Genomic DNA, 26,385 nt, shown 5'->3' on the forward strand with positions numbered 1-26,385 from the left:
AAAGAGAAGCCAAATGAATTCAGGTGTGAATAGCACTCTAGCGAATTATCACCATGTCATTACACTGAGAGAGAAATTTTCATTTTCATCTGAATCTGATGCCTGTTGCGAAGCAAAAAATGGTGCTTAGCAAAACTATTCACACCCTCTTGAACTTTCTCACATTACGACGAATTTCTATGTATGTTATTGTGGTTTTATGTTGTGTTTAAACAAAGCAGGGCATAACTGTAAAATGGGAGTATTTTGTATTCACTGTAAAATACATTATGCTCAGTTAGACTGAATGGAGTGGTTCTGAGATCTAATAAAGATACATTTTCATCACAGATTAGATTTAGGTCTGAGTCAATCTAAACATGAATATGCTTTGAGCCTCTGTACTATGAGTCTCAATCACATAGGCTCACAAACAGACACGATGACACCTGGCAGGGTAGGAAACGGGAATCAAACCCACAACTTTGAGACTACAAGACCACTTTGAGCCACAGCTTCCCCAGTAGTGGTGTTGTTCTGTTGGCCCTTCTACAAATTGAGCTGTGGCTCTCTGTAGCTCCTCAAGAGTAACCATGAGAATCTGTTTCTGATTATTATTAGCTGGTGGTAGGTTTTCAGATGACTTTTTCATTTTTGAATCGTGGATTAGCAGTGTTGCACCAGATATCCCCAGCTTCTGTTTTATAAGGCAATCTTATTTACATGTCACCAAAACTGTATTGCTGGCCCGCTTGGTGTTTGCTTACTTATTTTCAACAATAAATCTGATGGATCTTTAAAGAAAAGCTGTCAATATACTGAGATGAAATTGGTCTCTATTCCCTAATTATGTGACTCTATAGGGTAGCTATTGCTCCCCTAGATTTTAAAAGTGCATTTTATTAAATGGTCTTCTAAAAATATCTAGAAACAAATTTATTTTTAAAATATTTTTAAAAATATAATTTTCCTCCACTCCATGATTATATTCTACTTTTCAATTGTAACATCACAAAACGTGAAAGAATATGAATACGTTTGCAACGGACTCAGGAATAGATATTTAAACTGTTGCTTTTTACACTCAGGTTCGACTGTAACTACAGTAAGAGATAATGTTTCCTTCTCACTTGACTCAACTTAATTGGAGCAAAAACAGAGAACAACACTTATAATTAGTCAATTAGTTTTTTTGTATGGTTATGAGACAAGCATTTTTTTTTTCAGCCAGATTGTGAACATCATTCCCATATACGTCTGGCGCTGGCAAAGTTTTATCGACACATTCTTAGTTGTTCAAAGCGAACCCGAAAAGCTGCAAGTCAATTTCCTTTCAACATTTCAGTGGCCCTAGTCGGCTTTGAATAAAAAAAACAAAAAAAAACAGGCATCCATAATGAATGCCGTCAATTTTCATCCCAATTAGAGTGTTTATCTCGACTTAGTGCACCTATACTGATGCCTTCTCTTGAGGGGGCGATGAATTTTCATGAAGGACAAACACTGTACTTCAAAAAAAAAAAAAAGAAAAAAAAGAAGGCTTTTCTGGGGTTGGGATTTAAAGCTTTAGCTGGAATTACTTTTCTCCAATTTGTTCTTGCTGTGTTAACAGCCAGAGCAGCACGGGGTTGCTGTACTGAGGTGGGAGACAGTGGGTGGGGTTAGCAGTGAATAAGTAGAGGAAAAAGTTAAATGATGGGAAGAGAACAAGGTAATGTGTGTTTATGTAAGAAGAGCCGTCACTAAGCTTTCATTTGGAAGAAGGAAATAAATAGAGCACATCACATCAACCCGCTGCTGCTTGACAAGCCTTGTCAGAGACTGACAAAAACATATCTCACATGTCAATCACCGCTTCTTGCCACGTATAAATACCCTAACACGTATTTATGGTTCACTTTAATGTGAGGACAGACACAACGCCTGTGATGTGCTGCTTTTAAGGATGTGAGTCAACAGTTTGAGCCTCGCAACTCCGATATAAACCAGAAAATCCAACAGCATCAGATATAAACTGGGACATGGGACTGTTTTTTGTGTAGAAGAATAGGTTTGTTATTTTAGCATTGAAATCCTTTGCATGCCAAGGAGTTGGTTTCTTAAAACCAAGCTTGTTTCCCCCTGACACCACCTACTGCTCAGGTTAAGGGAAATTACTGCGCTGACATGCAACATTTAAATGAACTCATTAAAATTTAAACAGTCACCAGTCCAGGGACAATCACTGCAGACCTCTGCTTGTCAGGCGACAAGATAATGCAATGCAAACAGCTGGTACGGTGGAGTAAAACTTGTTTTTCTTTGACTTTTCACATCGACAAAAACCCCTGTTGCTGATGCTTGTTTTTCCAGCTGTAGCACAAAAGGAATGAAACAAAGGAAGGTTTTCAGCAAGGCAAAATGAGTTTGATTTAAATTCTGCATCCGGCTTCGGTGTCGGACAGTGGTGTGTAGTTAGAGTACCGCTGCTCAGAGCAGTGAAAATTGTGTTTAAAAAAGTGAGAAAAAGCTTAAAATTCCTTTTATTTTATTCCTTTTATTGACATACATGGCGCAGCATTGATAGCGCTGCAAATTCAAGGTCAAAATAGGAAGATGTACAAAATTTAAGTCTCTTTAGAAAGTGATGATTTTTTTCCCCTGTAAAAACTGATGTACTGTGTAAAATGTAATATGCTTGAAGATTTATCTTCCCTGTGAATTACTGTGACATGTCATTGCACATCTTTGTAGCATGGAGTCGTCCAAATCTGGCGTCTGCTAACAGGTATTCGCACCTAGTTTGATTGGAACATACTTAATTCCCCTCCGTTTTTTAAAGAAAAAGACAGTTTCTCATCCTGCAGGTTTTCTCTTATATTACAGTCTGGGCATTGGGCCAGCAACTCCAGAACCAAGATGCTGCTGCCTTTCTGGCGTGTTTGGCATTTTGTCCTGTTCAAATGCCTTTTTAAAGAACAATTCATTTTTGGCACAAGGGAGTATGACCTTTTCATGTATTATGATGTATTCAAACGGAGCCATGACACCTGCTATGCGATAATTAGTCCCAACACTGTAGCAAGATAAGCATCCTCATCCACCATGCTTCAGTGTGCTGTGGGTTGGAGTCGGTGCTTGGGGGTCATCTCCAGTTTCTTGATCCCTCCTCCAAAAAAATCCTCTACTTTCATCCATAAAATATTGCTTCATTTTCCTTCAGGCTAGTCGATATGTCCTTTGGCAAATTGCAACCTGGGAATTTGCTGGGCTTCACAGAGGCATTATCTTTCTGTTACAGTGCTAAGAGGAAACAGTAGACCTTTTTAGTTTCCATTTAAAAACCATTTGAGATCAATTCAGCTGAGCAGCCTGTCATTTTCTGCACTTCTTTATACAGTTGAAACCAGATATGTACACACTATAAGAAAGACACCTTCTTTCAATTTCATTTTCTCACATTAAATTACATTAAACCTTTTTCAGTTCGGTCAGCTAGAATTACCAATAATGTTTCCATTATAAATGCCAGAGTGATTTCTTTTTTAATACTTTCTTCAAAATTGAGAAGCGTATGTATGCTGAGACTGCTATATCTGTACACAATTTGGTAAAGCCCAGATGATGATGATTGCTTTGAAATCTGAAAGATATCTCATCATGTGAGTTATTTAGAGGCACACATATGGATGTATTTTAAAACATCTTGCAGTGTGGTGATTGTGAAGGGGTAAAGCAGGTGATCCGTATCAAAAGTTTGAGTTTCGGCCTGTTGACCTTTGCCACATCTCTTCCCTCAATCTGCTTTCCTGTCAGACCACTCTCGAATAAATGCCACTAGAACCAATTAAGAAAAAAATATTCTAATAATGTTCCTTCTGTTACATCATGGAAAAATCAAAAAACATCCAAGATAGATGACGTTGTGATCGACGGTGAGTAGAGGAAAAAGTGTGTAAATAAAAGGGACACAGGTGGAACGGGGATGTATATGTTATATGTGTAGAAGGATGCTGAGGTTGGAACCACTGGGCAGAAAGCAAGACCAAAAAGGAGATTTATGGTTGTGGTGAAAGAGGACATGATAGTTGGAGTGAGATAATTACCTCCCTGGGAGGGAAAAGCAGACAAACATGGACTTCCGTATTTATGATTAAGCCGTGGGTAAAATTTCCAGATGCCTGAAGGTGCTACACATTTATCTGTTCAAAAAAGGGGAAAGACTCTATATCCCACAGATGGATTAGTTTTGGTGCAAACTGTACCCATCAACTCCAGAATAAAAGCTAAAAAATCTTGTAAAAATGCTCAGTAAAGCTGGGAAGAGTATTATCTACATTGAAATGTGTCCTGTACCAATACAAGTTCAATGAGGAGGAATAAAGTATTAGTCCAAAGGCTACATAGAAAGCCAGATTAGATTTTTCCAAACCACTCAAGGGCAAAAAACTTATTTTTTTTGGAGAGCTGTTCTGTGGTCAAACTTAAACCAAAATTTAAGTGTGCCATTAGAACTATTGCTGCTTTTAAAGGAAAGATAGAGAAGCCTGCTAACAGAGTTGGCAGCATCATTTAGTGGGGGAGATTTGCTGCAGGGCAAACTGGCAGCAAATCTACAAAATAGATGGTGTGATGAGGAAAAAACATTAGGTAATACTGAAGCAACATCTGAAGACGTCAGCCAGGAAGTTAACGCTTGGTCACAAATGGATCTTCTAAATGGGAAATGACCTTAAGCATGCAGCCAAATTAGTTACAGAGTGGCCCAAGAATAAAACAGTCAGTGTCTTGGAGTGGCCGCCACAAAGTAAGAATTTCTAGCTAGAAATAAAAAGGTCTCTGTAAGCAACCTGACCCAGTTCCACCTGTTCTGAGAGGGAGGAATGGAACATGATTAGAGAAAACTGTTGTGAGAATCTTGAAGGAAATCCAGATGCAAATGGGTAGACTTAATGTGAGGGAAATAAGATTGCCATTTTATACACTGTATCTAAATGCCTGGAGGACAGATGTCGGCTATGACTTTCCGTCTCTAACTGAGCTTGAACAGCCTTTACTTCTGTATTTTGTTTTGTATTAGATATACATGTAGCAGTCTCATTTGTTTTACCCAGTCTATTACCCTTCAAAGCAATTTTTGTAGCTTACAGACTAAACTTGGTTGATATGCTCCAAATATCAGACTTTATAACTGATTAAAAATTATGGAGCTAAACCACATCACGAGTCTGTGGCTTACTGCCACTTACTGTAGAGTGTCCTGCATAAAGCATTTAGCAGCTTTCTATTGTTTTGGTTGTCATCTTGGGCTGAACTTGATCTTATCATGTACTTGTTGGTGTAAACCTGTGAGAAAGTTGGTTAGTGCAATAAAGGACCCTTCCTCTTGAGTACCGACACCTAAAACAGCAGGAGTTCTGCATGTTGTAGCAAACAAATGTTAAAGGGAAAAGTGTATTGTGAGACATTTTTGTGCATGGGTATAAAGATTTTTTAGAAATAATGAACCCAACTAGTTGAAAACTTTATGCTAATAGCTGACAAAGGGATGTCTTTTTTTTTAAAGAGAAGCTTTCATGCCGAAACAGAGCGTCAGTCGTCGCCTTGCTTCACTTTGAAGTTTTCTGCCTTCTGGCTGTCAGTCTGTTGCCTTTGGCGCTCAAACCACCATCTCATCCGCATCTTGTATCCGGGATCGTTTTTATTAATTCAGTAACTTTCAAACATATTAACAAAGTAAATACCTCTACCAGGAACATGCACTTCAACTCTGGTTGTCCCCATTTATGAATGCAAAGAGAAAAACAAAATAGGATTTTTGAAAACTTTTGTCTTTTATCGATCAATAAGACACTGCAGGAAGCCATTTTTTCCCCCATGAATTACTCTAACCCAGTGGTTCCCAAGCTTTTTCTGGTTAGTTTGGGGGAAAAACTGTGAAAAGTTCTTTGCGTTTTGCTGGTTTGCTGCCATGATTCTAACACAAACCTGCGCAGCTCTGCACAGCAGCAGCAGGTCTCCTTCACTGCCGCACAGGTGTAAACCCAGCACGAGCGTAGTAGCGCTCATTTTGCATTTAAAGGCGGCTTGGAAAAAAAGGGTACGACATGTTAAAAACGGATTAAACAGTTTTAACTGCTGATAAAATTGACATAGAAATAACAGAGAGTTGACCATTCTAAGGTAAAAACCCAACGCATACAGCGTTCATGTTTTTTTTTTTTTATCCAGACGGCGCCCTAGGGGGCGTGCCCCACAGTTTGGGAACCTCTGCTCTAACCAGTGATTGACAGATCAAAACTAAATAAAACCCAAAGTTTCAGATTCAATTGAGCAAATTATAATTTTTCTGCTAGTGAACACTTGTGGAGAGATTAGTCATTAGGAAACTCAAAAATTAATGCCTGGATATTGATTTCCTGCTGATTAACTTCTGGTTGTATTTTTCAAAATACTTCCCTCCTTACTAAGAATTTCCTGGTCTAAAACGCACAGCAGGTCATGACGAAACCAAAATGACACAATGAGCATTATAAGCTGACACAGGGCTTTGAATTTAAACTTTATTAGTTGTTTCTGTTATAGTTTAGCAAAGCAAACATCAAAGTATGAAGGCATCATCATTTCATTTCATAGAACTGTAATTCATCTGTTCTTTAGCATGGCACCACCCAAAATAATTAGCTAACGATTAAAAGAAAGTAAAACCATTTTAATTTCAACCCAATAAAACAAGAAATGTTTAACAACAGGCAATAGCCATTGTGATGTAATTAAAAATACAAATCATCTGCAAGCAAAACACAAGCATAAAATCATACTTGGCCCTCCTCCTAAAGTCTGATACCATTATTTTTTGTCTGATATGAAATAAGGCAGATTCCTTCCCGTACAATTATAAACAATCTGGAAAGAAGACAAGCAAAAGTGAAGAGGGCTAGTTCTTTTTTTTTATGACAGTGAAATTCAAAGCAATTTTCTGGCATGCACTGGAAAAGGCGAAGAAAACAGGGGGAGGAAAAAAAAAAGGGCTAATCAATTTGTCAAGAGACGGCCGCATCCTGGTTTGTGTGATCTGGGATGTTAACGCATGAGTTGCCAGGGAATGGCACGTTGCCTTGCAGTTATTGGCTAATTTGACTTGGCGCTGCACCAACGGTGCAATCTAAAAGCCCCATAAATGCAGAACATGAACCTGTATATTGCCAAGTTGGAATTGTAGGAACAAAAAGGTTGATGTTAAGCCTCATCCAGTCAGGAGTGTCAACATGTAGGAGCTGCGGCTGCTGCCCTCTGACAGCTTGACCGAGCTCTCACAGTGGCTTTTAGCAAATAAACACTTGAACCTGGTTCGTCTCTTTGCACCCTGCTGGCAAAATGATGGATGACTAACACACAGTGAGGTATGGCTCTTCTTTTCTGGTTGATATGTTCAAGTCCTATAGCAAGGTTTTGTACATACATACATTTACATACAGTACATACATACTTCAGGGAAGAATTAAAAGGTGGAGAGCTAATTAAAGTTGGGGTTGTGAGCATCATGTGAAGTTTCTGGTTGTCCTGGGCCAGTGTCAGAGCCCATTCTGACATGGACCCGTCTGACACCAGTGGGGTTGGCCTTTGCACAGTTTACTGGCTGTCAGATGAGGTTGATTGTTCTCCTCTCAGTAGGTCATTCTTTGTTCTCAGCAGATTCTGGACAGAAAATTAAAATGGGACGTGAAAATACCGTCAAATACCGTGCTTAAGTTTTAATTTCCATTCTTAAAAAATTAACATTTTAAAAACATATACTTAATAAAAATAAAAAAAAATTGTAACTGATTACATTTATTTTGTGCCTTACATGTGTGTGCCAAAAATATGTTTATTTGTTGTTTACTTTTTCCTTAGGTCATGACTCTATTTGCCAGTGTCATTACGTTTTTGTTGCTATACAAACTTATTGGCAATTTCATCTTTATTGTGTGCTTGATATAAAAACTCTCATCACACTATTTCAGATACCCGAAAACAGTTATTTCAAAATGAGTCTCCTCGACACACATCCTAGTCTTGCCCCCTTTTTCCTGCCACTCAGAATTTTATACTGCAAGGCCACTAAAATGTATACAAAATGAGTATAAATATCAAACTTCTTACTGTTTGATATTTAACATCCTAACCTGTTATGATGCTGAAATAAACAGGGGAAAAAGGTCAGTCATGCTTTTATACATTTGCTCAGTTTTAAGTCATACTGCTCAGCTTTCTCAAGTTTGCAATATGTTTTTTTTTATTTAAAATGATTAAATACCAGAATAGGAAAAGATCAGAGTGGCTGCAAAAATGAGGCAAAACTGGCCTATGTGTCGAGGGCTAACCCTAATCTTTTTTTTTAATAACTGATATCATGTTCATAGTTTTATACTGACTTCTGCAGTAATTCATAGACAGTTTCCACTATGCTAAATGATGAATTTTAGGATGTATTTGGTGTCTGACCTATTAAATGTGAAGATATAAGCATTTTTAGTTATTTAATAGGAATAGATAAATAGTCAAACATATATAGAGATATCCCCCCATCCTCTCCCACTGTGGGCCTTAGTTTTGGGCTGCATTGGAGTGCCGAATTAAAACATACTTATCAAATTACAGGTATAGCCGAGTCAACGTGGTTCAGATCAAAATATTCTGCATCAAAACCCAAAATTTAGGCAAAATTCAATCTGAAATTGAGAGGCCGTTCCATTTCTCTATCTTATTAACCTTTAGTGAAGCTGAAATAATCCATTACCTGGACTCAGAAAAGAGGACGGCCTGTTGTGATTCTCCTAAGTTGTACTCTAGCTGATTAAAAAGAACAGTCTATGCTGACCAGATTCATAATAAAGCATCCCACCGTGATCTTTACGCTTGTTAGACAACAACCTTTTTCTTCCCTGACGCTTTGTCTGGCATTGTTAAAGCTTTCCCTTTCTACACCACCACGTGTCTCTCTGCCAACTTATTTCATATGCTGCTACTCTGTCCTATTTATTCAAACCCAACAATCTGTTCATAGCAGATACTTGTGTTTCTTTTTTTTCCCCTCTACCTGGAAACTCCTCTTTGCAATACCCAAGTCCCTATTTCTGGCTTAACAATTCTCCTGAATGGAAAAGAAAAAAACAAAAAAAAAAAACAAAATACATTTCCAGTGATAGAAATGTAAATGTGTCAATATACAAATGCAATGCAATTGGACCAAAACTTTGATAGAAATCTGAGAATAACAGTGGCACAGTACCCTTATCAAACATGATTTATTGGCATGATTACTACCACTGCGGTCACTGCATGTTAAAATAATATACATTTTACAGTTGATTTATTAAACGTCCGATGGTCGGGTTTTCAGGTAATTTATCACACTCAATCTCCAAAGACGTGCCGACACTTGTGTGTCGAGATATCAGGGTTAACACTGCAGACCTGAAATGGGTTGAGTGGAGTTACAAATGCATTTGGCCCTGGAGGAGCACGTACAAATGGCCTGCACTCCCCTACAGAGACGGGAAGATGGAGACAGACGGGGAGGAAAACTGATGCAGGGGGATGAACCCAGGCAACAATTTCCTGCACATAGCTCAGGATTCTCTGAATAAACTGAATTTTAATTCAGTGGCTGTGGCCACTAATAGGAACCCTCTTAAAAATAGAGATGTGCATGAGCCCGTGAGAGGTTGTTAATGTTTCCTCCGTGCCCTTACCTTTGGGCTTTGGGTCTTCAGGTTTTGTCGAAGAAGATTCTTCTGGATTCTCAACAGGTTTTATATCCTCTAAGAGAACAGAAAATGGGGGGGAAAGGGTTATAAGCAAAGAAAACCTGCAACATACCTCAACAGCATATGCTCACCAAAGCTTCAGAATCAACCTGAGCAAATTTATAGTTCATGCATCTGTCTAAGGCTAAAGATTAAAGGTAGTGTTCCTCCTTCACAAAACTACATTCTTTATCATAAAAACAGTTTCAGCAGCTTCCACATATACTGAATGCTAATATGTACCGTCATGTGGTGTGAATTAGTAAATAGAAAGGGAAGTTGCAAGAAGAAACCGAGTGGCTGTCGGTAGTAGACGATCCCTCTTAGCTTCTTCACTTTTACCAAAACATTAAATGTATTTTATCTGGATTTTATACGACAGACCAACAGAAAGTAAGATGCAGTCATGGAAGGGAAGAAAATGATACATAGTTATACTTATTATTACAAAAAAAACCTGGAAAATATGGCATCCGTTTTAATTGAACCTCTTTACTCTGATGCTGGTAAATGAAATCAGGTGCAACCAAGTTAGCTTTAGAAGTCACCTCATTAGATGCCAAGTCTGTAACTTTCCTAGAAATAGCTACTGAGCTTTTCTAAAGAAACCCTAAAGAAAATGAGTTCCTAGTTCATCTGCTTAGCTGCATTTCTCTTCTAGATGAAGCCATTGTAGGAGTCACTATTCTGCCTTTAAATGTCCACTTTTCTTTAACATAGAAAGTACACTTTGATCCTTTCTTCTGTTTGTTTCTGTGTATTTGCTCTGTCTAAAGGTCGCTGCAGACGGTCGCTAGAGGGAGTTTTTTTCTTTTCTACTGCCGCCACAGACCTGTTCAGGGGGAATGAATGCTTCAAGTCAATGACTCAATGCAATCTGCATGGTTTCCTTCAACAGAAAACTAACAACAAAATTAAATTGAGTTTGAATTAGTTTATATGATTGGACTGAAATTTATGTCCACTCTTCTTTGCAAAATAGTTCAGGATCGAAGGAAAGTGTATGTGAGTAATACCTTTCAAGGCTTGCCTCAGACTTTATTGGCCTTATACTAGGGCTTTGATATGAACCTTTTTTGCATACTTGGGCTGTTTAATGTTATTGTCATACTGGAAGGTGAACCTCAATCCCTTTCTCTTAAAAAAAGCACCTCATAGCAAATTTAAAGTTATAAGGGATAGTGTATTCAGGATGATGAGTTGAACATGCTATTTACGGTAGCGTAAATTGAACTAAAAACAGGCCAAACTTTTCAGATTTCAACTTGTGAATGATTTTTGAACACTGCATATCCTTTTTCTTCCTCCTCTCCTTTTGTGTTGGGCTGATTACACAAAGTGTTTAGCATCACTACTCACCACCGTTGCTGGTGCCAGCGTTGGGTTCAGAGGAATCTGTAATGCAGAGCAGATATTGATGTAGACATTGCCTTTACTCAGGTATTAACGTTAATCATTGTCTGAAATCATTCTGCTTGCAAGCTGCTGTTCCAATTTATTTTTAGTCCAAGGACTTTATGGCAGCTTCACACTTCTGACCCAATGCTTTCTCTCATCCCTGAAAACTCACTGCCTTCCTAAAGAGTTATACTTCACAAAAAAAGAACAAAACAAACACACAATGGGAGAAAGACTCATGCAAAATTAATTACAGGCTGCCATCCCTGTAAGGCAGCTAGAGACCCTCCTCCCCTTCCCCTACAAACATCCTTTCCCCCTCTTCTCTATCCTACTTGTTACCTTTGTAGTCACAAAACTCCTTTATCGTCGCTCCCTGAGCAAACCTCCGCATTTCCTTCTTTGGAACAACAATCATCCCAACAAAGCACGTCACAAAAATAACCCGCTCTCCCCAGGCAGGCTTGTGATAATGTAAACAAATACAACTGCTTAAACACAACAGAAGAATGTGCAGGATCCAAAGCAAGTCGTCATTCTGTATGTCTGCAGTCAAGGTCATTTACCAAGTTGGTAAAAAAAAAGGAGGTTCCTGGTGATCCTTACAGCTTTGGATTTAAATACCATGCCACCTTTAAAAAAAAGCACATGTAAGCAACATTAGTCTTTGTTTCCGTGGCTGCTCTGAAGACGTCCATAAAAAGAAGAAAACACACTCTTTTTTGTATTTAATCTGTTGCAATATTTCAGCATAAACTTTTCCTTTTGTAGACACCAGAGGGACAGAAGTACTGCTGAGAAGCAGGAAGGATGAAGCAACAACAGTCTGAGCCTTTGTATAGCTTTATGCCTTTTAATCTGAGACATTGAACTGCCCACGAGGCAAAATATCATCCTTAAACAGAGAGTAAAAAGGAATATTTTCGATGTTTACATGTTTGTTCTTTTAGTTTAGACTATGCATACTTGTTTGTGCTTAGTTTTCTTTTTCACTGAGCCCTTTTTCCTCCAAAAATTCTGCTTGGTCTTTGGTTTTGACTTTTAATGACTAATTCATACTCTGAATATCAGACATAACCAGGCATCCCTAAATAAAACCCTGGGTAACCAATTTATAAGGCACCTAATTTGTAAATAGCCTTCAGAGATGCAGAACCTTTGCATAAGTCATCAACATGAAAATCAAGGAAGAAGTTATTAAACCTGCAACTATGAAACCCATGGTCTCTCTGGAGAAGTTTCAGAGACGGAGCCCAGGAGGGAGAATCTGTTGACGGGACTGAATTTACTTATGCAAGGCACAAATCTGTCCATTATGGGGAGGAAGAAAACCTCTGACATAAAAACTCAACATATGGATGAAGGCACTTTAAACTTTTGGCTCAATTTGTAAAACATAATATTTGACCGACTTATTTATGCCAGCTTTTAGACAAAAGGTACACAAACACAAAGGACAGAATACATTTTCGACTATTAAATTGTAAATCTTTTTTGAAAACCATGGATATCATTTTGTACTTCACAATTATGATTTACAGATAATTAAAACTCAACATGTGTGGTGTCAGAAATTTTGAAAATTGCAAAACGGTTACATATAACCGTAATCATAATGTGACTTATGATGTCACATTAATCGATGGTGATTAACTCAATACACTGAGTTTACTCAGCCTCTAATTAGTCTCTTGGTCTGGGTCAGTCGGACACAATCATCCAGCCAACTGTTGATTGGACAGATGTCCAGAAGACAGTCATTGACACGCTTTATAAAAAAGGTAAGACAAGGAGATTGCTAAAGAAGCTGGTTGCTTTCCTACACATGGGCTACAGGTGTCTTACCTGGGCTGAGGAGAAAAAGAACCAGGCTGTTGCTCAATGGTCTAATTCTCTCTTTTCACATGAAAGTAAAGTTTACGTCTCATTTGGAAATCAAAGTCTAAGACTCTAGAGGACCAGTATTATGTGCATAGAAATGAACAAATTTTTTATTTACCTTATGTAATACTCTAATTCTCTAACTCACCAAATGGGTTGGGTTTACATCATCTTTAAACCATAATCATCAAAATTAAAGTAAGGAGGTTTGAAATAATTCACTCTGTGTAACAGATTTACTTGGGTTCCACAAAATATCTCCTTTTTTATTATATTCAGGTAAATAGCTTCATCTTTAAAGAAAACTGGAAGTGGGACGTGTGAAGTTGCTTGATGTAAGAACAAAGCCTGCAACACAAAAGCAGGGAGCTCAAGGAAGGAGCTCACTAAAGCACTCGCTTCATTCCACACACTTCTAACATCTTCCCTCCAAGGTAATAACAGTACAGTCTTGGTGCTAAGGTAGCATCCTGCTCCTCTAATATCCGACAGTAATCAAAACAAAACAAAAAAAAAGCTCCACAGTTTCAGCTGATTGTGGCCCCAGCCTCCCACTGCCTGCCTGAAGCTTGGAACGTAGTTCTGTCTCACTCTCTAATTTGGCTCCTGTGAGCTGAGAGTGGAGAGGCTATCATTTAGAAAAAAGATCTGGGAGTTTGCTGTGGCAAACACATAAACAAGATGGGGGGAGAAAGAAAAAACTGGCCTCCGTCAAGATTATGGTGAAGGAGAGGCACAGTGTTGAGAGGGCAAGGGAAGATGAGAAAAACAGCACGCTGAAGTAAGTTCGTCTGTAGGAGGCCGAGGAGACATTACATCAATGTTTCTGAAAACTCACACATCCTGTTTCTGCTTCATAGCTGCTGAAACAAAAATGTTTACAAGATTATTTGATCTAATTCCATATATCTGACAGTGCCACTGTGATACGGAGTTCAAAACCTAGACCGAATAAACATTCTTACCTCTGGTAATGTTAACATTCGGTCAACCACACTGATTCTGATTCCCTTAAATAAAGATCAGACCAAACAGTTAAGCATACGCGTAGCTATGAGGACTCGCATAAATAGTAATAAATTCACAAAACCTAACCCAGGATTTACACGCATGCATCTTTTCTGCACACAAAGCCTTTAGCATTAAAGCCACATTTTGTGTGTATGCATCGCCCTAAATGATACATGCCAACAGCATATCTGTATAAATATACCCATATGTTCATTACTATAGCTAGTATTTCAAGTAAATGTAGTTTGTCTTAGTGAATTATTTTGAAAATACAGCTGCTGTGCTGATAGATTTTCCTGTTAGAATGGTATGATCTTTGTAGACGGACTCCATATGTGCTCCAGCATCCTGCAAAAAATAGGACTTCTAGGTTATAATTTTGATGGATGACAATGCAGAGGTGCTGTGCACGGCGCCACCATGCACAGCCTTGCAGAGGCAATGTAAGCTCTCTGACCATAATGGGTGTGCATTTTGCTAGAGTTACAATGACATGTATTTGATCCAAACTTATCCATGTGACAAGATGGAGCATACTTGATAATCTGACACTTCAAGGCTGTTGGGGACATTCAAAAACACTTGGGAAGCAAAAGGTGGTTTATTCACCCCGGGGGGCTGAATAAAACGGCATGCCACGCTTTTCAAATTTCTATTTCAAAAAATATTAAAAACAATGTATCCTATTCCTTCCACTTCTCAATCATGCACTACTTTCTGTTGGTTTAACACTTAAGTGTCAAACTGCAGTCCATGAAGTCTAATGTCCTGCAATGTCTGGATGCATCACTGCATTAAGAGACCTGACTCAACTAAGTGGGTCATTAGCAGGACTTCATGCTGAAGAGGTAATTCAGCCATTTGATTAAGGTATGTTGGACATATTGACTCTTGAGGACGGGAGGCGGACACACCTGGTCTAACACACAAAATCCCAATAGAACACATTGGAGTTTCTACCAGCAAAACAAAGATTCAGAGATATAAGGGGTATTAAGATTTATTAAATCCACTGTAGGTCACAGAGTTGAAAACAAAAACTCTAGAATGATTAGGAAACCTTTACTATCTTTAGCACTTCATATCAGTTCCAGCCTTCAGGAGGAGAGGAAATGTGCATGTGCTCACATTTCCACACAGAAGAGGAGGACAGGAAGGAAGAGAGTTGGGCATAAGTCACCCTCATCTGCAGACAAGCAGAAAATTACATCCCCTTACCCTCCATTCATTTATTAGACAAGGGGTAGTTAGCGTTTTGTTGGTCAGCGTTAGTGTTCTGCACAACAACAATGTGTTACAGTAGAAAATCTCTTTAGATCTAAAATAAATAGACAGAAGCAAGTAAAAGTTTTGTATGAAAAACAGATATTTGAATAGTGGCCGCCTTTGTTTGGCAAAATCCCCGTTTATTTCTCATCATAATCAAATCTCATCTGTCACACCACCGTTAACAAACTGGAAGCCGACTTTGCTTAATGTTCCAGATGGGACCCTTTGGGTAGAAGAGGATGTTCTCTTTGTCCTACAGCCACACGATACCTCAGTGACATTTATTCAACTATCCTTCTTTAACAGTAAAAGAATAGGGTTGGAAAAAATAATCAATGGAGGTGTGGAGACATCTGTACCTTGCAGAGTCAGTTCCCCAGGATAATTTTTTTTTCCCCTTCATTTAATCCCAGAGCCATGGTTTTGACATGCCGTGCGAACCGGTCTGGAAGATTTGATCTCCAGAAGATCACACAGGTGTCCAGCCGTTCGCAGTCAAACAATGAACATGACCTATCACAGTCTCAGCTCAGGAAGGAGCTAAAAACCATTCACTGCTGACTTCTTACACTGAGCAATGGATATCATCTGATAGGTCCATTTACAGATTAAATCTCCTTCAGTGAATACAAAGTATTTCTATCTCACCAGAGTAAGCTCTGTTTTGTGGGTTTTATTAGGCACCTGAGGGCGTTCTGAGAAATAAAGAAAGAAACTATCAAGGCCGGCAGCACTACCTGTCGAAGCTTTATTTCCACAAAATGAAGATAACTTTTTCAGAAGAAAGGATTGCTACAAATTCAGTTGTCTGAGCTTCCATAGACTGAATAATGTTTTACCAACTGACAGTAAATGTTAAACAAAATTTCACTGCTTCATATTGTAATTTGGATTGGACTGGGTTAGAACATACTTTATTATGGAATGAATGAATATACTTTGTTGCTATGGACTGGCGACCTGGAGATAGGAACCGGCATCCCTCGCAACCTCTGTGAGATAAGCATGTATCATAATGGATGGATGGATGAATATACTTTAATAACCTCCACAGGGAAAATTCAGAGTACAGTGAAGAACAAAAAACAAACAACAATCTGAATTTTACTTCGTTGCATTCCCAGTGCATAGGATTAAATTTGTACTAAATTATTGTACCAGACTGCTCAGTTTGATAAACCAGTTTTTCATTATGCTAAATACTGATCTCCTTCATGTTTTCATAACAGTTTTTATAGTTTTAAAACTGCTATTAAAGTACAGATGCAAAAGTTCACTTGTGGTTTTCGCAGACTCTGCTCAAATGTTGAATATAGAACCAGCAAACACCACTGACTATAAATAAGATGGAGGATTGACAGATGTGTGATACGTTTTTTTATAATTACTTCACACACATTCTGACCTGGTGAATACTAAAATTCAATCCCACAGTTTTGCTAATTTTTTAAAGACTGTACAAACCTAGTAAACAGACTGAATTAAATGAGAGCAAGAATAGTTTCAGCACGTAAACCGGGTGGTCTTTAGAGCCTCTGGTCTGCTCCGTATTGAACCATGTGTATTAAAGAAGTATCAAAGCATCTCTCATTGAACTTTACATGGACTAACAGCTTTGGGCCTGGCAAGCCTACTACAAAAATAATCAAAGACATCCCTACTGAAGCAAAACAGCAGACCTCAATTGCCCAACCAAAAGAACTAATGAGCTGGTAAATGTGGAAAGCAGCCTATGTTCATATGTTAATGTTAAATTTGTAGTGCAGGCTTGTGGAAAGAGCTTAACTGCATGAGCTGATTCTCCCAAAACAGGATGGGAGGGGGAGGAAAAATAGGATATTTGTGAGAAAGGGAGGTGTGTCAGTATTGGATAGCTGGAGTTTTCTCTTCTTTGAGGTAGAACACTGTCTGACAATCTAAGCCAATTAAAGAGCACTGAGCTGTGACCTGCGGGCCGTGGAGATGAAAACAAGTCTGTTCAGTAAACACTGTGACTGCCCCCTCTCCACTGTTATCCTCCTGAAAAAGCCAAGAGTCTTCATTAATATTCCGGCTTTCTTCTCCTTAAGAAAAGGCCAAGGGGTTGTAGACACTAAGTAGCATTGTGCACCCCTGTGGGTTTGGGTAACCTTGCAGTGGTGGTGGTTGTGGTGGGGTGGCTCCAAGTTGGGTCAGGGTCCTCTAAACACGCTGAAAAGACCCAAGCTTATTACACAACCCTGAGCCATGCTTGACAAGATGAGAAAACAAAAAGCACTTTGAATAAGGAGAAAAAGAGAACAGGACACCATCTGCTTTGGGGTTAAGCTCCCACTCAGAGGAAAGCAAAGATGATTAGAGGGCAGCAAGCGGTGGAAGGAAGGAAAATATGCTGCAGCTAACAATAAAAGAAAATTAGAAGAAAATGACCAATGGCATGACTTTAATAACACACCAACTGCCCTGCGTAGAAAAAAACTAAACAAAAAAAAAGCTGGAAAAATGTTCTAGTTGGCAGTGTCTGTCAATTCCTTTTTTAATTTTTTTTAAAAATCTTTATTATTCCCCACTTCATCCAAAGTAGCGTGAGACAGCCACCACGGTGTGTAAGGAGACAACTGAAGAGATTAAAACAGGAGTCGGAGCACCGAGATACCAGGAGATGAAAGGAATAAGTGAGGAGCTGATTAAGTGAAGGAGTGAACGGAGAAGACAACACAAAAATAGACATGGAAGGGAATAATGCAAAAGAGGCCTCCCTGTGTGTGACCTACATACCTGCTAAACCTGCTGTCAGTGGTGGCCTGCTCTGCTCTCATCACTCACTGAAATACTTTACATAATCTTTAGACTCCCCCCGCGCTGCTAGAGGGCCCGCTGCAAGGCAGCTGCCCGCTGCTGTTTTCAATACCTTTTGTGGTTTCTTACATGAAGGCAGAGACCGTCTTGCTGGGGAACAGTGAATCTGGCACTGCACGACGTGGCGAACCACGGTGATAGATTAAAATGGGACGCACCACTGCTGGGGGACCATGACGAGCAAGCATGTTTGCTGGTTTTAGGTGTTGTGTCTATTTTTTTAATTTTTTTTATTTTTGTAAAGACACCTCAAGGTGTCTAAATTAGATCATAGATTGGACTGGTCAATATAATCAAAACACAAGTCTACACTGTAGAGAAAACAAAAACCCAGGAAAAGCATCTGTCTGTCAGTGAAAGGTCAGCGAGAAAACGGGCTGACGGATCGACCCGACAAAAGCACCGAGTGAATATGTCTCTAGTGGAGTTTGAAACGGAGACAGGCAGCTTTCTTTGGATAATTAAGACGTCTCATGGAAATTATCTTAAACCAGTATCTGTTTTTAACAATATGAATTTGATGACCAACCATAACTTTCCAATATACCACACAGAACTTAACACCATATGCTCTTGACATGATGGGGATTGGGTTTTTTGCAGGCTAGTTTTTATGTAAGAACAAACTACTTCTCTCCTTTTACATTTTCACAATTTACCTGAAACTACAAAACAGTGGAAAATATATAAAAAAACTGGCAAAAACCAGGCTTCATGAACTAATACAGTTCAATCTAAATCAAAAGTTTGCAGAGAGATTACAAAGGATCTTTTTCTTATTTTTTTTTGTTTACAGAATATCGTTGAACACAAGGATAAAAAAAAATCAACATATGGCATAATGAACATAATGAACTGGAGAAAAAAATATTTATATTTCTGAAAGAAACTGTAGTTCATTACCAGCAATGAAACTAAACTAATTAGTTTCATTGCTAAAAGAGCTGCTGTTGCCAGATGCAACTTTTCTCAGTGAAATGTCAATGCTGCTGAGATGGATATTATAAATTTCATTACTTCCAGGAACCAGATAGAGTTCTCACTATAGGTAGAAAGACATCATCACTGTTGACTATTGCATATTACATGTTTTCCTCATATTATGCAACTCCAATATTAACGCCTTGAGGTGGCATTTATTGTAAAGTGGGTGTACAGTATATAAATAACTAGAATTAAAATCAGTAATTGTTAGAAAGATGAAGACTGATTTCATTTTTTGCATCTCAATGAATCCAAGCAAATACATAAATCACCAAGTGAATTTCTCCACTGTAGGAAAATAAACATTTGTTGATTTCCTGACCTAGAATTCAGAGCTAATACAATAGACAGAAAATGTAAATTATTTCTTTTCTCACTAACTGACTGATTGAAACTTTTGGAACACAGCGTTCACATGTTACCAGGTCAAGATTTGTAGTAAAACATTAAAATAATCAAAAGATGTTTCAGGAAAATGCTCCTTTTAGAGTGTGAGGACTTAAGAAGCAAGGTGCAAGTATGCATGGGATGTACAGAAAGTTCAAGTGGTTTATATGACCAAATCATAGACCTGAGCATGAGACCTAGCACACCAGGTAAGATCCCAGAGGAAGTGGAAAAGGCGTCAGAAACAATCCAGCATCTCACAGCAGGTTAACATAGAACACTGGGTAACACTTTATTTGAAGAGGGGTGAATAACACTGTCATGACACTGTCATAAACATAATGCCTGTCATGAACATGAATAAGCCTTCATGAATATTTATGACTGTTGTCATAAAGCGTCATTCGGTAAATTATGACACTTTTAATACAAAGTTGACATTATTCAAAATGTCTTTGTTATGACAACTTGACATTAACCAAGAAATCATTACTGTTTAAACTTTACCTTTAATAACATAAAGTTACCTAATTTTTAAAGTGCAGTCAGTAATAATTTTACAACAAATTTATATCAGTAATGATTTCTTGGTTAATGTCAAGTTGTCATAACAAAGACATTTTGAATAATGTCAACTTTGTATTAAAAGTGTCATAATTTACTGAATGACGCTTTATGACAACAGTCATAAATATTCATGAAGGCTTATTCATGTTCATGACAGGCATTATGTCATGTTTATGAAAGTGACATGACAATTCACCCCCCTTCAAATAAAGTGTTACCGAACACTGTAACGTTATGACAGTGACGCTTAAGAGCAACTTAAGGCTCCTTTATCTGCCACAGTGAAGCAGTAAACCCTCCAGTCGACATAAGCTAACAATATCTGTTTAAATATTAGCTTCACAGCAATAGCCAGCCCAATGATGGTGATGAGACAACCCTAGTTTACACACTAACTTACCACACTACACATTTAGAGGAAACTGGGGAAATACAATAAATTGTTGTGTATCTGAAGTATGGTAATTCAAGAGGGTAAGGATTAAAAAAATCCAGCCTCCCATGTCTGGGTCTCATAGAAGTGTTGTATCTCAACTTTAGCTCTAGTGGCTCAGGCATTAAATTGTCCTCAGGCTAGCCAAACAGAGATCACGCATCACTCAAATAAATGTTTTATTCATTTGGGTTTGGTTTGTTAGGAAGTCCGTGTACCTTGTTAAAATCTATCCTGGTGTAGTAACTTCTCTGGTCTGAAATTTAAATCCTTTTTGGGGGATATTTCTGGTACCAAGGTAAAGTTTAGGCCTAAAGTTTATATTAGGCTCCATAAAATAACCAAAAATAAATGGACCGCTCTAATAAGGATATCTGTGCAGGCGTGTGTCTGTGTAAGATATTCCAGACCTTTCAGAAGCCCATTTGTTACTAGCTGGCAAATTCTGCCTGTGCATAGAATTGATTCATTTGTAAATCAAACAGTGGGTAGAGACAGTGGAAGAGAGCTGATCAAAAGAGGAGCTTCAAAGCAGAACAGAAAACTGTGTCCCTTGCAGCCTGTTAGATGCAGCCCCGTCTCTTTGAAGCCAGATTCTGGGCCAGAGGTGACCGGCGTAATGGATGGCAAATGCATTGTTGGTCTAGTCTTAGCAGTAAAGAGAACCAGAGTCCAGTGTTTCTCATCAAAAGAGCCACATTACAAGATGGGGATGGATAGTGCCGTCTGTAATAATACATGAATTGCATAGCAAACAAACAAATTAAGTAACAAACAAAACAGCCTAAATTTTAGCCTAACATCACTGTCAGTCACTGCTGCCAGTTACTGAATAGTCACCATAGCAACAAAAAGCCTGCCGCATGCATATTTATGACCAGTTTTCCAAAATAAGTGGCTGTGCTCCTTGGAGTTTTCCTTTGCAATTTGTACTATAGTATGCTGAACTGTCATTAATTCAGTACAAGAGCCTTGTCCTCATCCAATGCAGATATATCATAGTAATGTATCTGTGCAGTTCTACAGCTGGAGTTGCAGATGACACAATTTGAAATACGCAATTTTTCATTGAAAATAGATTCTTAAAAATTATTAATTAACATTTGCATCAGTGATTACATCATACATGCATGTGGATTTATTACACATTATACATATATTTTAAGCGTTTCTTCTTGCTGATGTTGTTGTTTCCCCAAACAGAATCTGTGGTATTTAGACCAGGTGTGTCTGCTCCTGCTGCCATAGTCTTTAAACCAGGTATTGGTGCTTTTAGCAATGTGGACAAGTTCCCAGTACTGCTAAAAAATCCAATCAGCATCCCCATAAAACCTGTCAGCAGAGGGAAGCATGAATTGCTGTAAAATTTCCTGATAAATGGCTGTGCTGACTTTAGACTTGATAAAACACTGGGCTGACAGTAGAAATGACGTCTCTCCTGATCATCGCCGACTGTGGAAACTTCACCTTGAAAAACTTGGTTTTTGTGTCTCTAAAGAGGACTTTAGACCACTGAACAACAGTCAAGTTCTTTTCATATCTTTAGCCAAGGTAAGGCAGTGGCAGTTGTAGCCTGTAGCACCCTGAATATGTCAGACTGTGGTGATTCTTGAAGATCTGACTCTAGCTGCAGTCCACACTGCAGCTTAATCTTCAAAAAACTCTTGAATGGGTCTTGCTTTACAATCGCATCAAGGATGCAGTTATATTTTTTCTATGTGCTACTTTCCGTATCTCACTTTTTCCATGACAAAAATCCTGTCTATAAAATTGATATGTAAAAAAAAAAAATAACAAACATCCTCGGGTTTTGAACAATAAACATCAAATTAATAAACTCTCTCTTGTAATATTTCGCTCTGTTTATGAATTTGTGTTTCATCTTTTCCACTGAATCCCAGTAAAAAACCAAATCCATTTTTATAATCAATCTAAATCAAGATTTTATCACAAAAAATGTGTTTCTTTTCCTGACACTACCCCAGAATAATTGCGCCACGATCCATTATTTCAGTTTTCGAGTTTTCAAAAGCCAAAATGAAATGTTCGTTTTATGCATTATTTATGACTACAGAATTTTAAATTTATAAAACTCTCTTGGATGAAGAAGCACCATCTACTATTATGTACCTCCACAGAATCAACTGTGAAAAATGTCCATCATTTATTCATCACAGAACCAAGAGGAGACAGGATCAGTTTGGTTCACCTTGATCTGAAATTACCAACATAGCTTAAAAGAAGTCACTAAATGGAGTTTAAGACAGAGGGGAAAGGCCAAATGCAATTCAGCGATAAAAGCTGCTTAATAGGGATAATGATAAGACTGTGGGTATCCACTCATGGCACTCAGGCACAGAGCTTCAGCTAAGCTGTGACTGCTACAGCTACCATTACTTAACTCTCAGTGCCTGTTTAAAAAGCAAAGGCCAACGTCCTTTTAGCCAGTGGCAGACGGCTCCCTCAAGAGTCACATAGTGTTACAGTATGAAGTTTTATGCCAAAAGTTAATTGTGTGCTGACAAGTCACTACAGGAAAGTGTTAATTTCCCCTCAGAATCAGATTTACATCTCCAACACCCTGTCGTTCACAAAGTGCTCAGACAAAAGGCCACAAAACAACCAATTAAGTAAATGCTGAAATCCTTTTTGCTTCTGCAGATGAGGAAACATAAATGTTTAGTGCATTTCAGCATCAAATTCTGGGCCAACCATACCAACGGGTTCTGAAGGAATAATTATTCATGCTGGTAAAAAAAAAAAGAGGAGGAGGAAAGAAACTTCAACTGGATATACAATGGATTTCTTAGAAATTTCACTTTGTTCCTGGTGCTTTAGCAGCAAAGAGGAAACACAAAGTGTCATTATGTCATCATAGTTTGTTCAAACTGCCTGTGGCAATCCAGGCTGAGGAAGAGCTCACTGTGCTCTCACTCTTAAACTGGTCCTCTGGGGATGTCGAATACCTAAAATCAATAATACAATACAAGTAAAAAAGAATGGAACCAATTCCCAGGAACGTTATTAAAAGGAAATTCTCGCACCTCCACTAAAACGTACTTCTGTTTGTGGATCTTAGAGGGTAAAGAGATTTGTGTGCCCATGGGAGTGCCCCCTGTAGCACTAGTGGAGGCAGTTGGACTTTCTGCTTGAATCTTCTCTTACACTGCAAAAACAGATGGTAGGGACCAGCTCAGAGCATTTCCAAATGTTTGGTACTGGATTCCCTGACTAAACTCGATTCCCAAACAGTTGGGCATCTAGAGATTATGAAGAAGACTTGCTAAAGAGATAGGATTTAACGGAGTTGGACGGGTGTTGGTGCCAGAAGGGTTGGTCTGAGTATTTCAGCACCTGACACAACCATCGGGTTTGCAGAGAATGTTTCAGAAAATGAGAAAATTCCAGTTGGTAGCAACTGTAAGAACAAGAGAGGTGTTGTTGATGCAGGACTGCTTGGCAAAAGTAGCTCAAATATCCACTTGTTACAACCAAGGCATGCAGAATGTCATCTTTAAGCACACATCAGCCTTGAAGAAAGACGGGCAACAGCAGTAGCATGTCAAACAGGGTGACAATCTCATCAGCTAAGAACTGAAAACTGGGGCTAAGTTTCACACAGCCTCAGCCAATCTGGACAAAAACGGTTTGGAAAAAGACATTGACTCGTCTGATGAGTCTTGATTTCAGTTGCAAGATTCAGATCGAGTTAAGAATTCAGTCTAAACGTGAAAACGTGGGAGATGAATGTTTATACCGTAGATTTTAGAGAATGAGTTAAATGGTAATGTATACTGTGTAGAGAGACGAAAAACTTATAGGACATTAATGTGCAACATTGATTACCAGAATAAGGGCAAAGTGTATTTAATGTACAGCTCTGGAACAAATGAAGAGCCCACTGCACTGAACCCCTTTGAAAACCTCATGGTTATTCCACCAAATATTAATTTCTGAACTCTTCCTGAATTAAAACATTAATATTGTTGTTTCGAAATGAATACAAACTTGTTTTCGTTGCATTATTTGTGGTCTGAAAGTGCTGCATCTTATTTGTTATTTTGACACATGTTGTCAGTAGTTAATAGAATAAAAGAACAAAGTTCATTTTACTGAAACATAGATCTATAAAAAGTAAAATCAGAGATACTGATCATTTCAAGAGGTCTCTTAATTTTTCCCAGAGCTAGTATATGTGTGTAGTTCAACGTGAAGATGACAAGAATAAATAAATAGGAACTCTAAACACAGTGATAATAAAGTTACTCTTTTAAAAAATCTTGTTATGTTTGTCCAATGTCTGGTATTCCAGTAATTTTGAAGTTTTGATTCCAGTGACAAGGACAGAAAAAAAATCTATATTGTTCACAAGGTGACTTTGGATTGTTTGTTATGATGGTGGATATTGAAAATCTGACAGCAATTCTGTCATTTAATAAATATAGCGGCTTTTGTATAGTGTGGTTTTTGTCTTTATGTGCTGTTCTAATGATTACGAGCCTGGCTTGCACCTGACCACCATTCTACAACAAATGTTCTCTTGGCAGCATTAAAGGATCCGCTTTTATCTCACAGAGAACCTGCTCCGGGGAGCAGCTTGATCAAAGGTAGGAGGAACAGGGAGTGCTCAGATCTCCAAGATAAGAGGACAAATTTTGGAAAAAAATAAAAAATAAATTCTCTGCAACATCCCTGCTGTTCTTGTCAGCTTTACTATAGGTTGTCTAGCTACATAATAAATGACCAGCAGTCTACTATACTATCGACAAGCAATCATGCAGATGTAAATGCTTTGCATTTGAAACCTACACCAAAGGTGTTTTTTTTTTTATGGGAAAAGACCATGAAATATACAGATATGATTATACAGAATCAAATTTGTGTGCAGCCATTGAGTCTTACCTTTGAAACCAAGACAAATGCTATTGATTCTCCCAAGAGAATCTCACTGCATGAAGGAAAAAAACAATATCTGCTCACTACTCAGATTTATTTATTCCTAGCTTTAGGCGGTCTCATTTTAATTTATGGGTGTTGCACTGAGCTCAGTGAAGCGGCTGCCCACTCTTGCAAACCGCCAGAATGAGGCAAACACAATAACAGTGTAGCTCCCATTTTCATTTTAAAGTATGCCATGAATATTCATACATATAGGCTGTCTGGATTCTGATTCAATTTAGGGAGCCTTTTATAATATCCCAACTATCAAGCATAGAATCTCACAGCATTTGCAGAGTGATATTTTATTCACATGGTGCAAATAGTTGAGAACGCAGCATGGCTCAAAATATCAAAAGTCCCCTACTCCTCCTCTTCACATATCTTTATTTTTCAATCATTCTAGTAAAAAAAAACTGGAATTTATTTAATACAAATAATTTGCAATCTTGTTTTTGCCAAATGCAGAATTAAAACACTGGGTTGAGTAAATGCTTGGAATTAACTGCATATTTATTTGATGAAAAACCTGCTAAGTAAACAACAGATGGCATTGGTTTGGTAATAAGATCTGATGAAACATCAGCAAATGACCTAAACACAATCCTACACGTTTTGTTTTTTTTTTTTAATATGAGGGAGTGTGTGCAGAATGAGCAGATTATTACATTAACACATTATACTGATAATAGCAGTGAAAATGAATAAAACATAGATGTGTCTTATTTAGCGTGACTGAGTTGGGGCCGAGATATTTAGCTGTGATACACACTGAGCTGCGTGGAAAAAAAAAGCAGAGTGTCAGCAGACAATGCTGACGACGGTGGACAGAAATGTGCAAAATCAAAAAGTGAGGAAGGTACTTTAGAAGCCATGTGTATATATCTATATATATATATATCTATCTATCTATATATATATAGATAGATA

The 26,385-nt window shown here is 38.2% G+C and overlaps 1 protein-coding gene across 1 annotated transcript in view; it reads right to left on the reverse strand.

Moving 5' to 3' along the window:
* Nucleotides 1–6,504: 6,504 nt before the first annotated feature.
* macrod2 (mono-ADP ribosylhydrolase 2) overlaps nucleotides 6,505–26,385 on the reverse strand; it is a 479,923-nt gene continuing 460,042 nt past the window's right edge. The window contains exons 16-18 of the mRNA XM_007546309.2: nucleotides 11,109–11,144; nucleotides 9,696–9,764; nucleotides 6,505–7,656 (exon numbers count right to left, since the gene is read on the reverse strand). Of these exons, the coding sequence (XP_007546371.1) occupies nucleotides 7,634–7,656; nucleotides 9,696–9,764; nucleotides 11,109–11,144 (128 nt within the window). The 3' untranslated portion in view covers nucleotides 6,505–7,633. The remainder of the gene's footprint in view (nucleotides 7,657–9,695; nucleotides 9,765–11,108; nucleotides 11,145–26,385) is intronic.

Source organism: Poecilia formosa, unplaced genomic scaffold (genome assembly GCF_000485575.1).
Source record: "Poecilia formosa unplaced genomic scaffold, Poecilia_formosa-5.1.2 Scaffold15, whole genome shotgun sequence".
In the NCBI taxonomy this organism is placed as follows: domain Eukaryota; kingdom Metazoa; phylum Chordata; class Actinopteri; order Cyprinodontiformes; family Poeciliidae; genus Poecilia; species Poecilia formosa.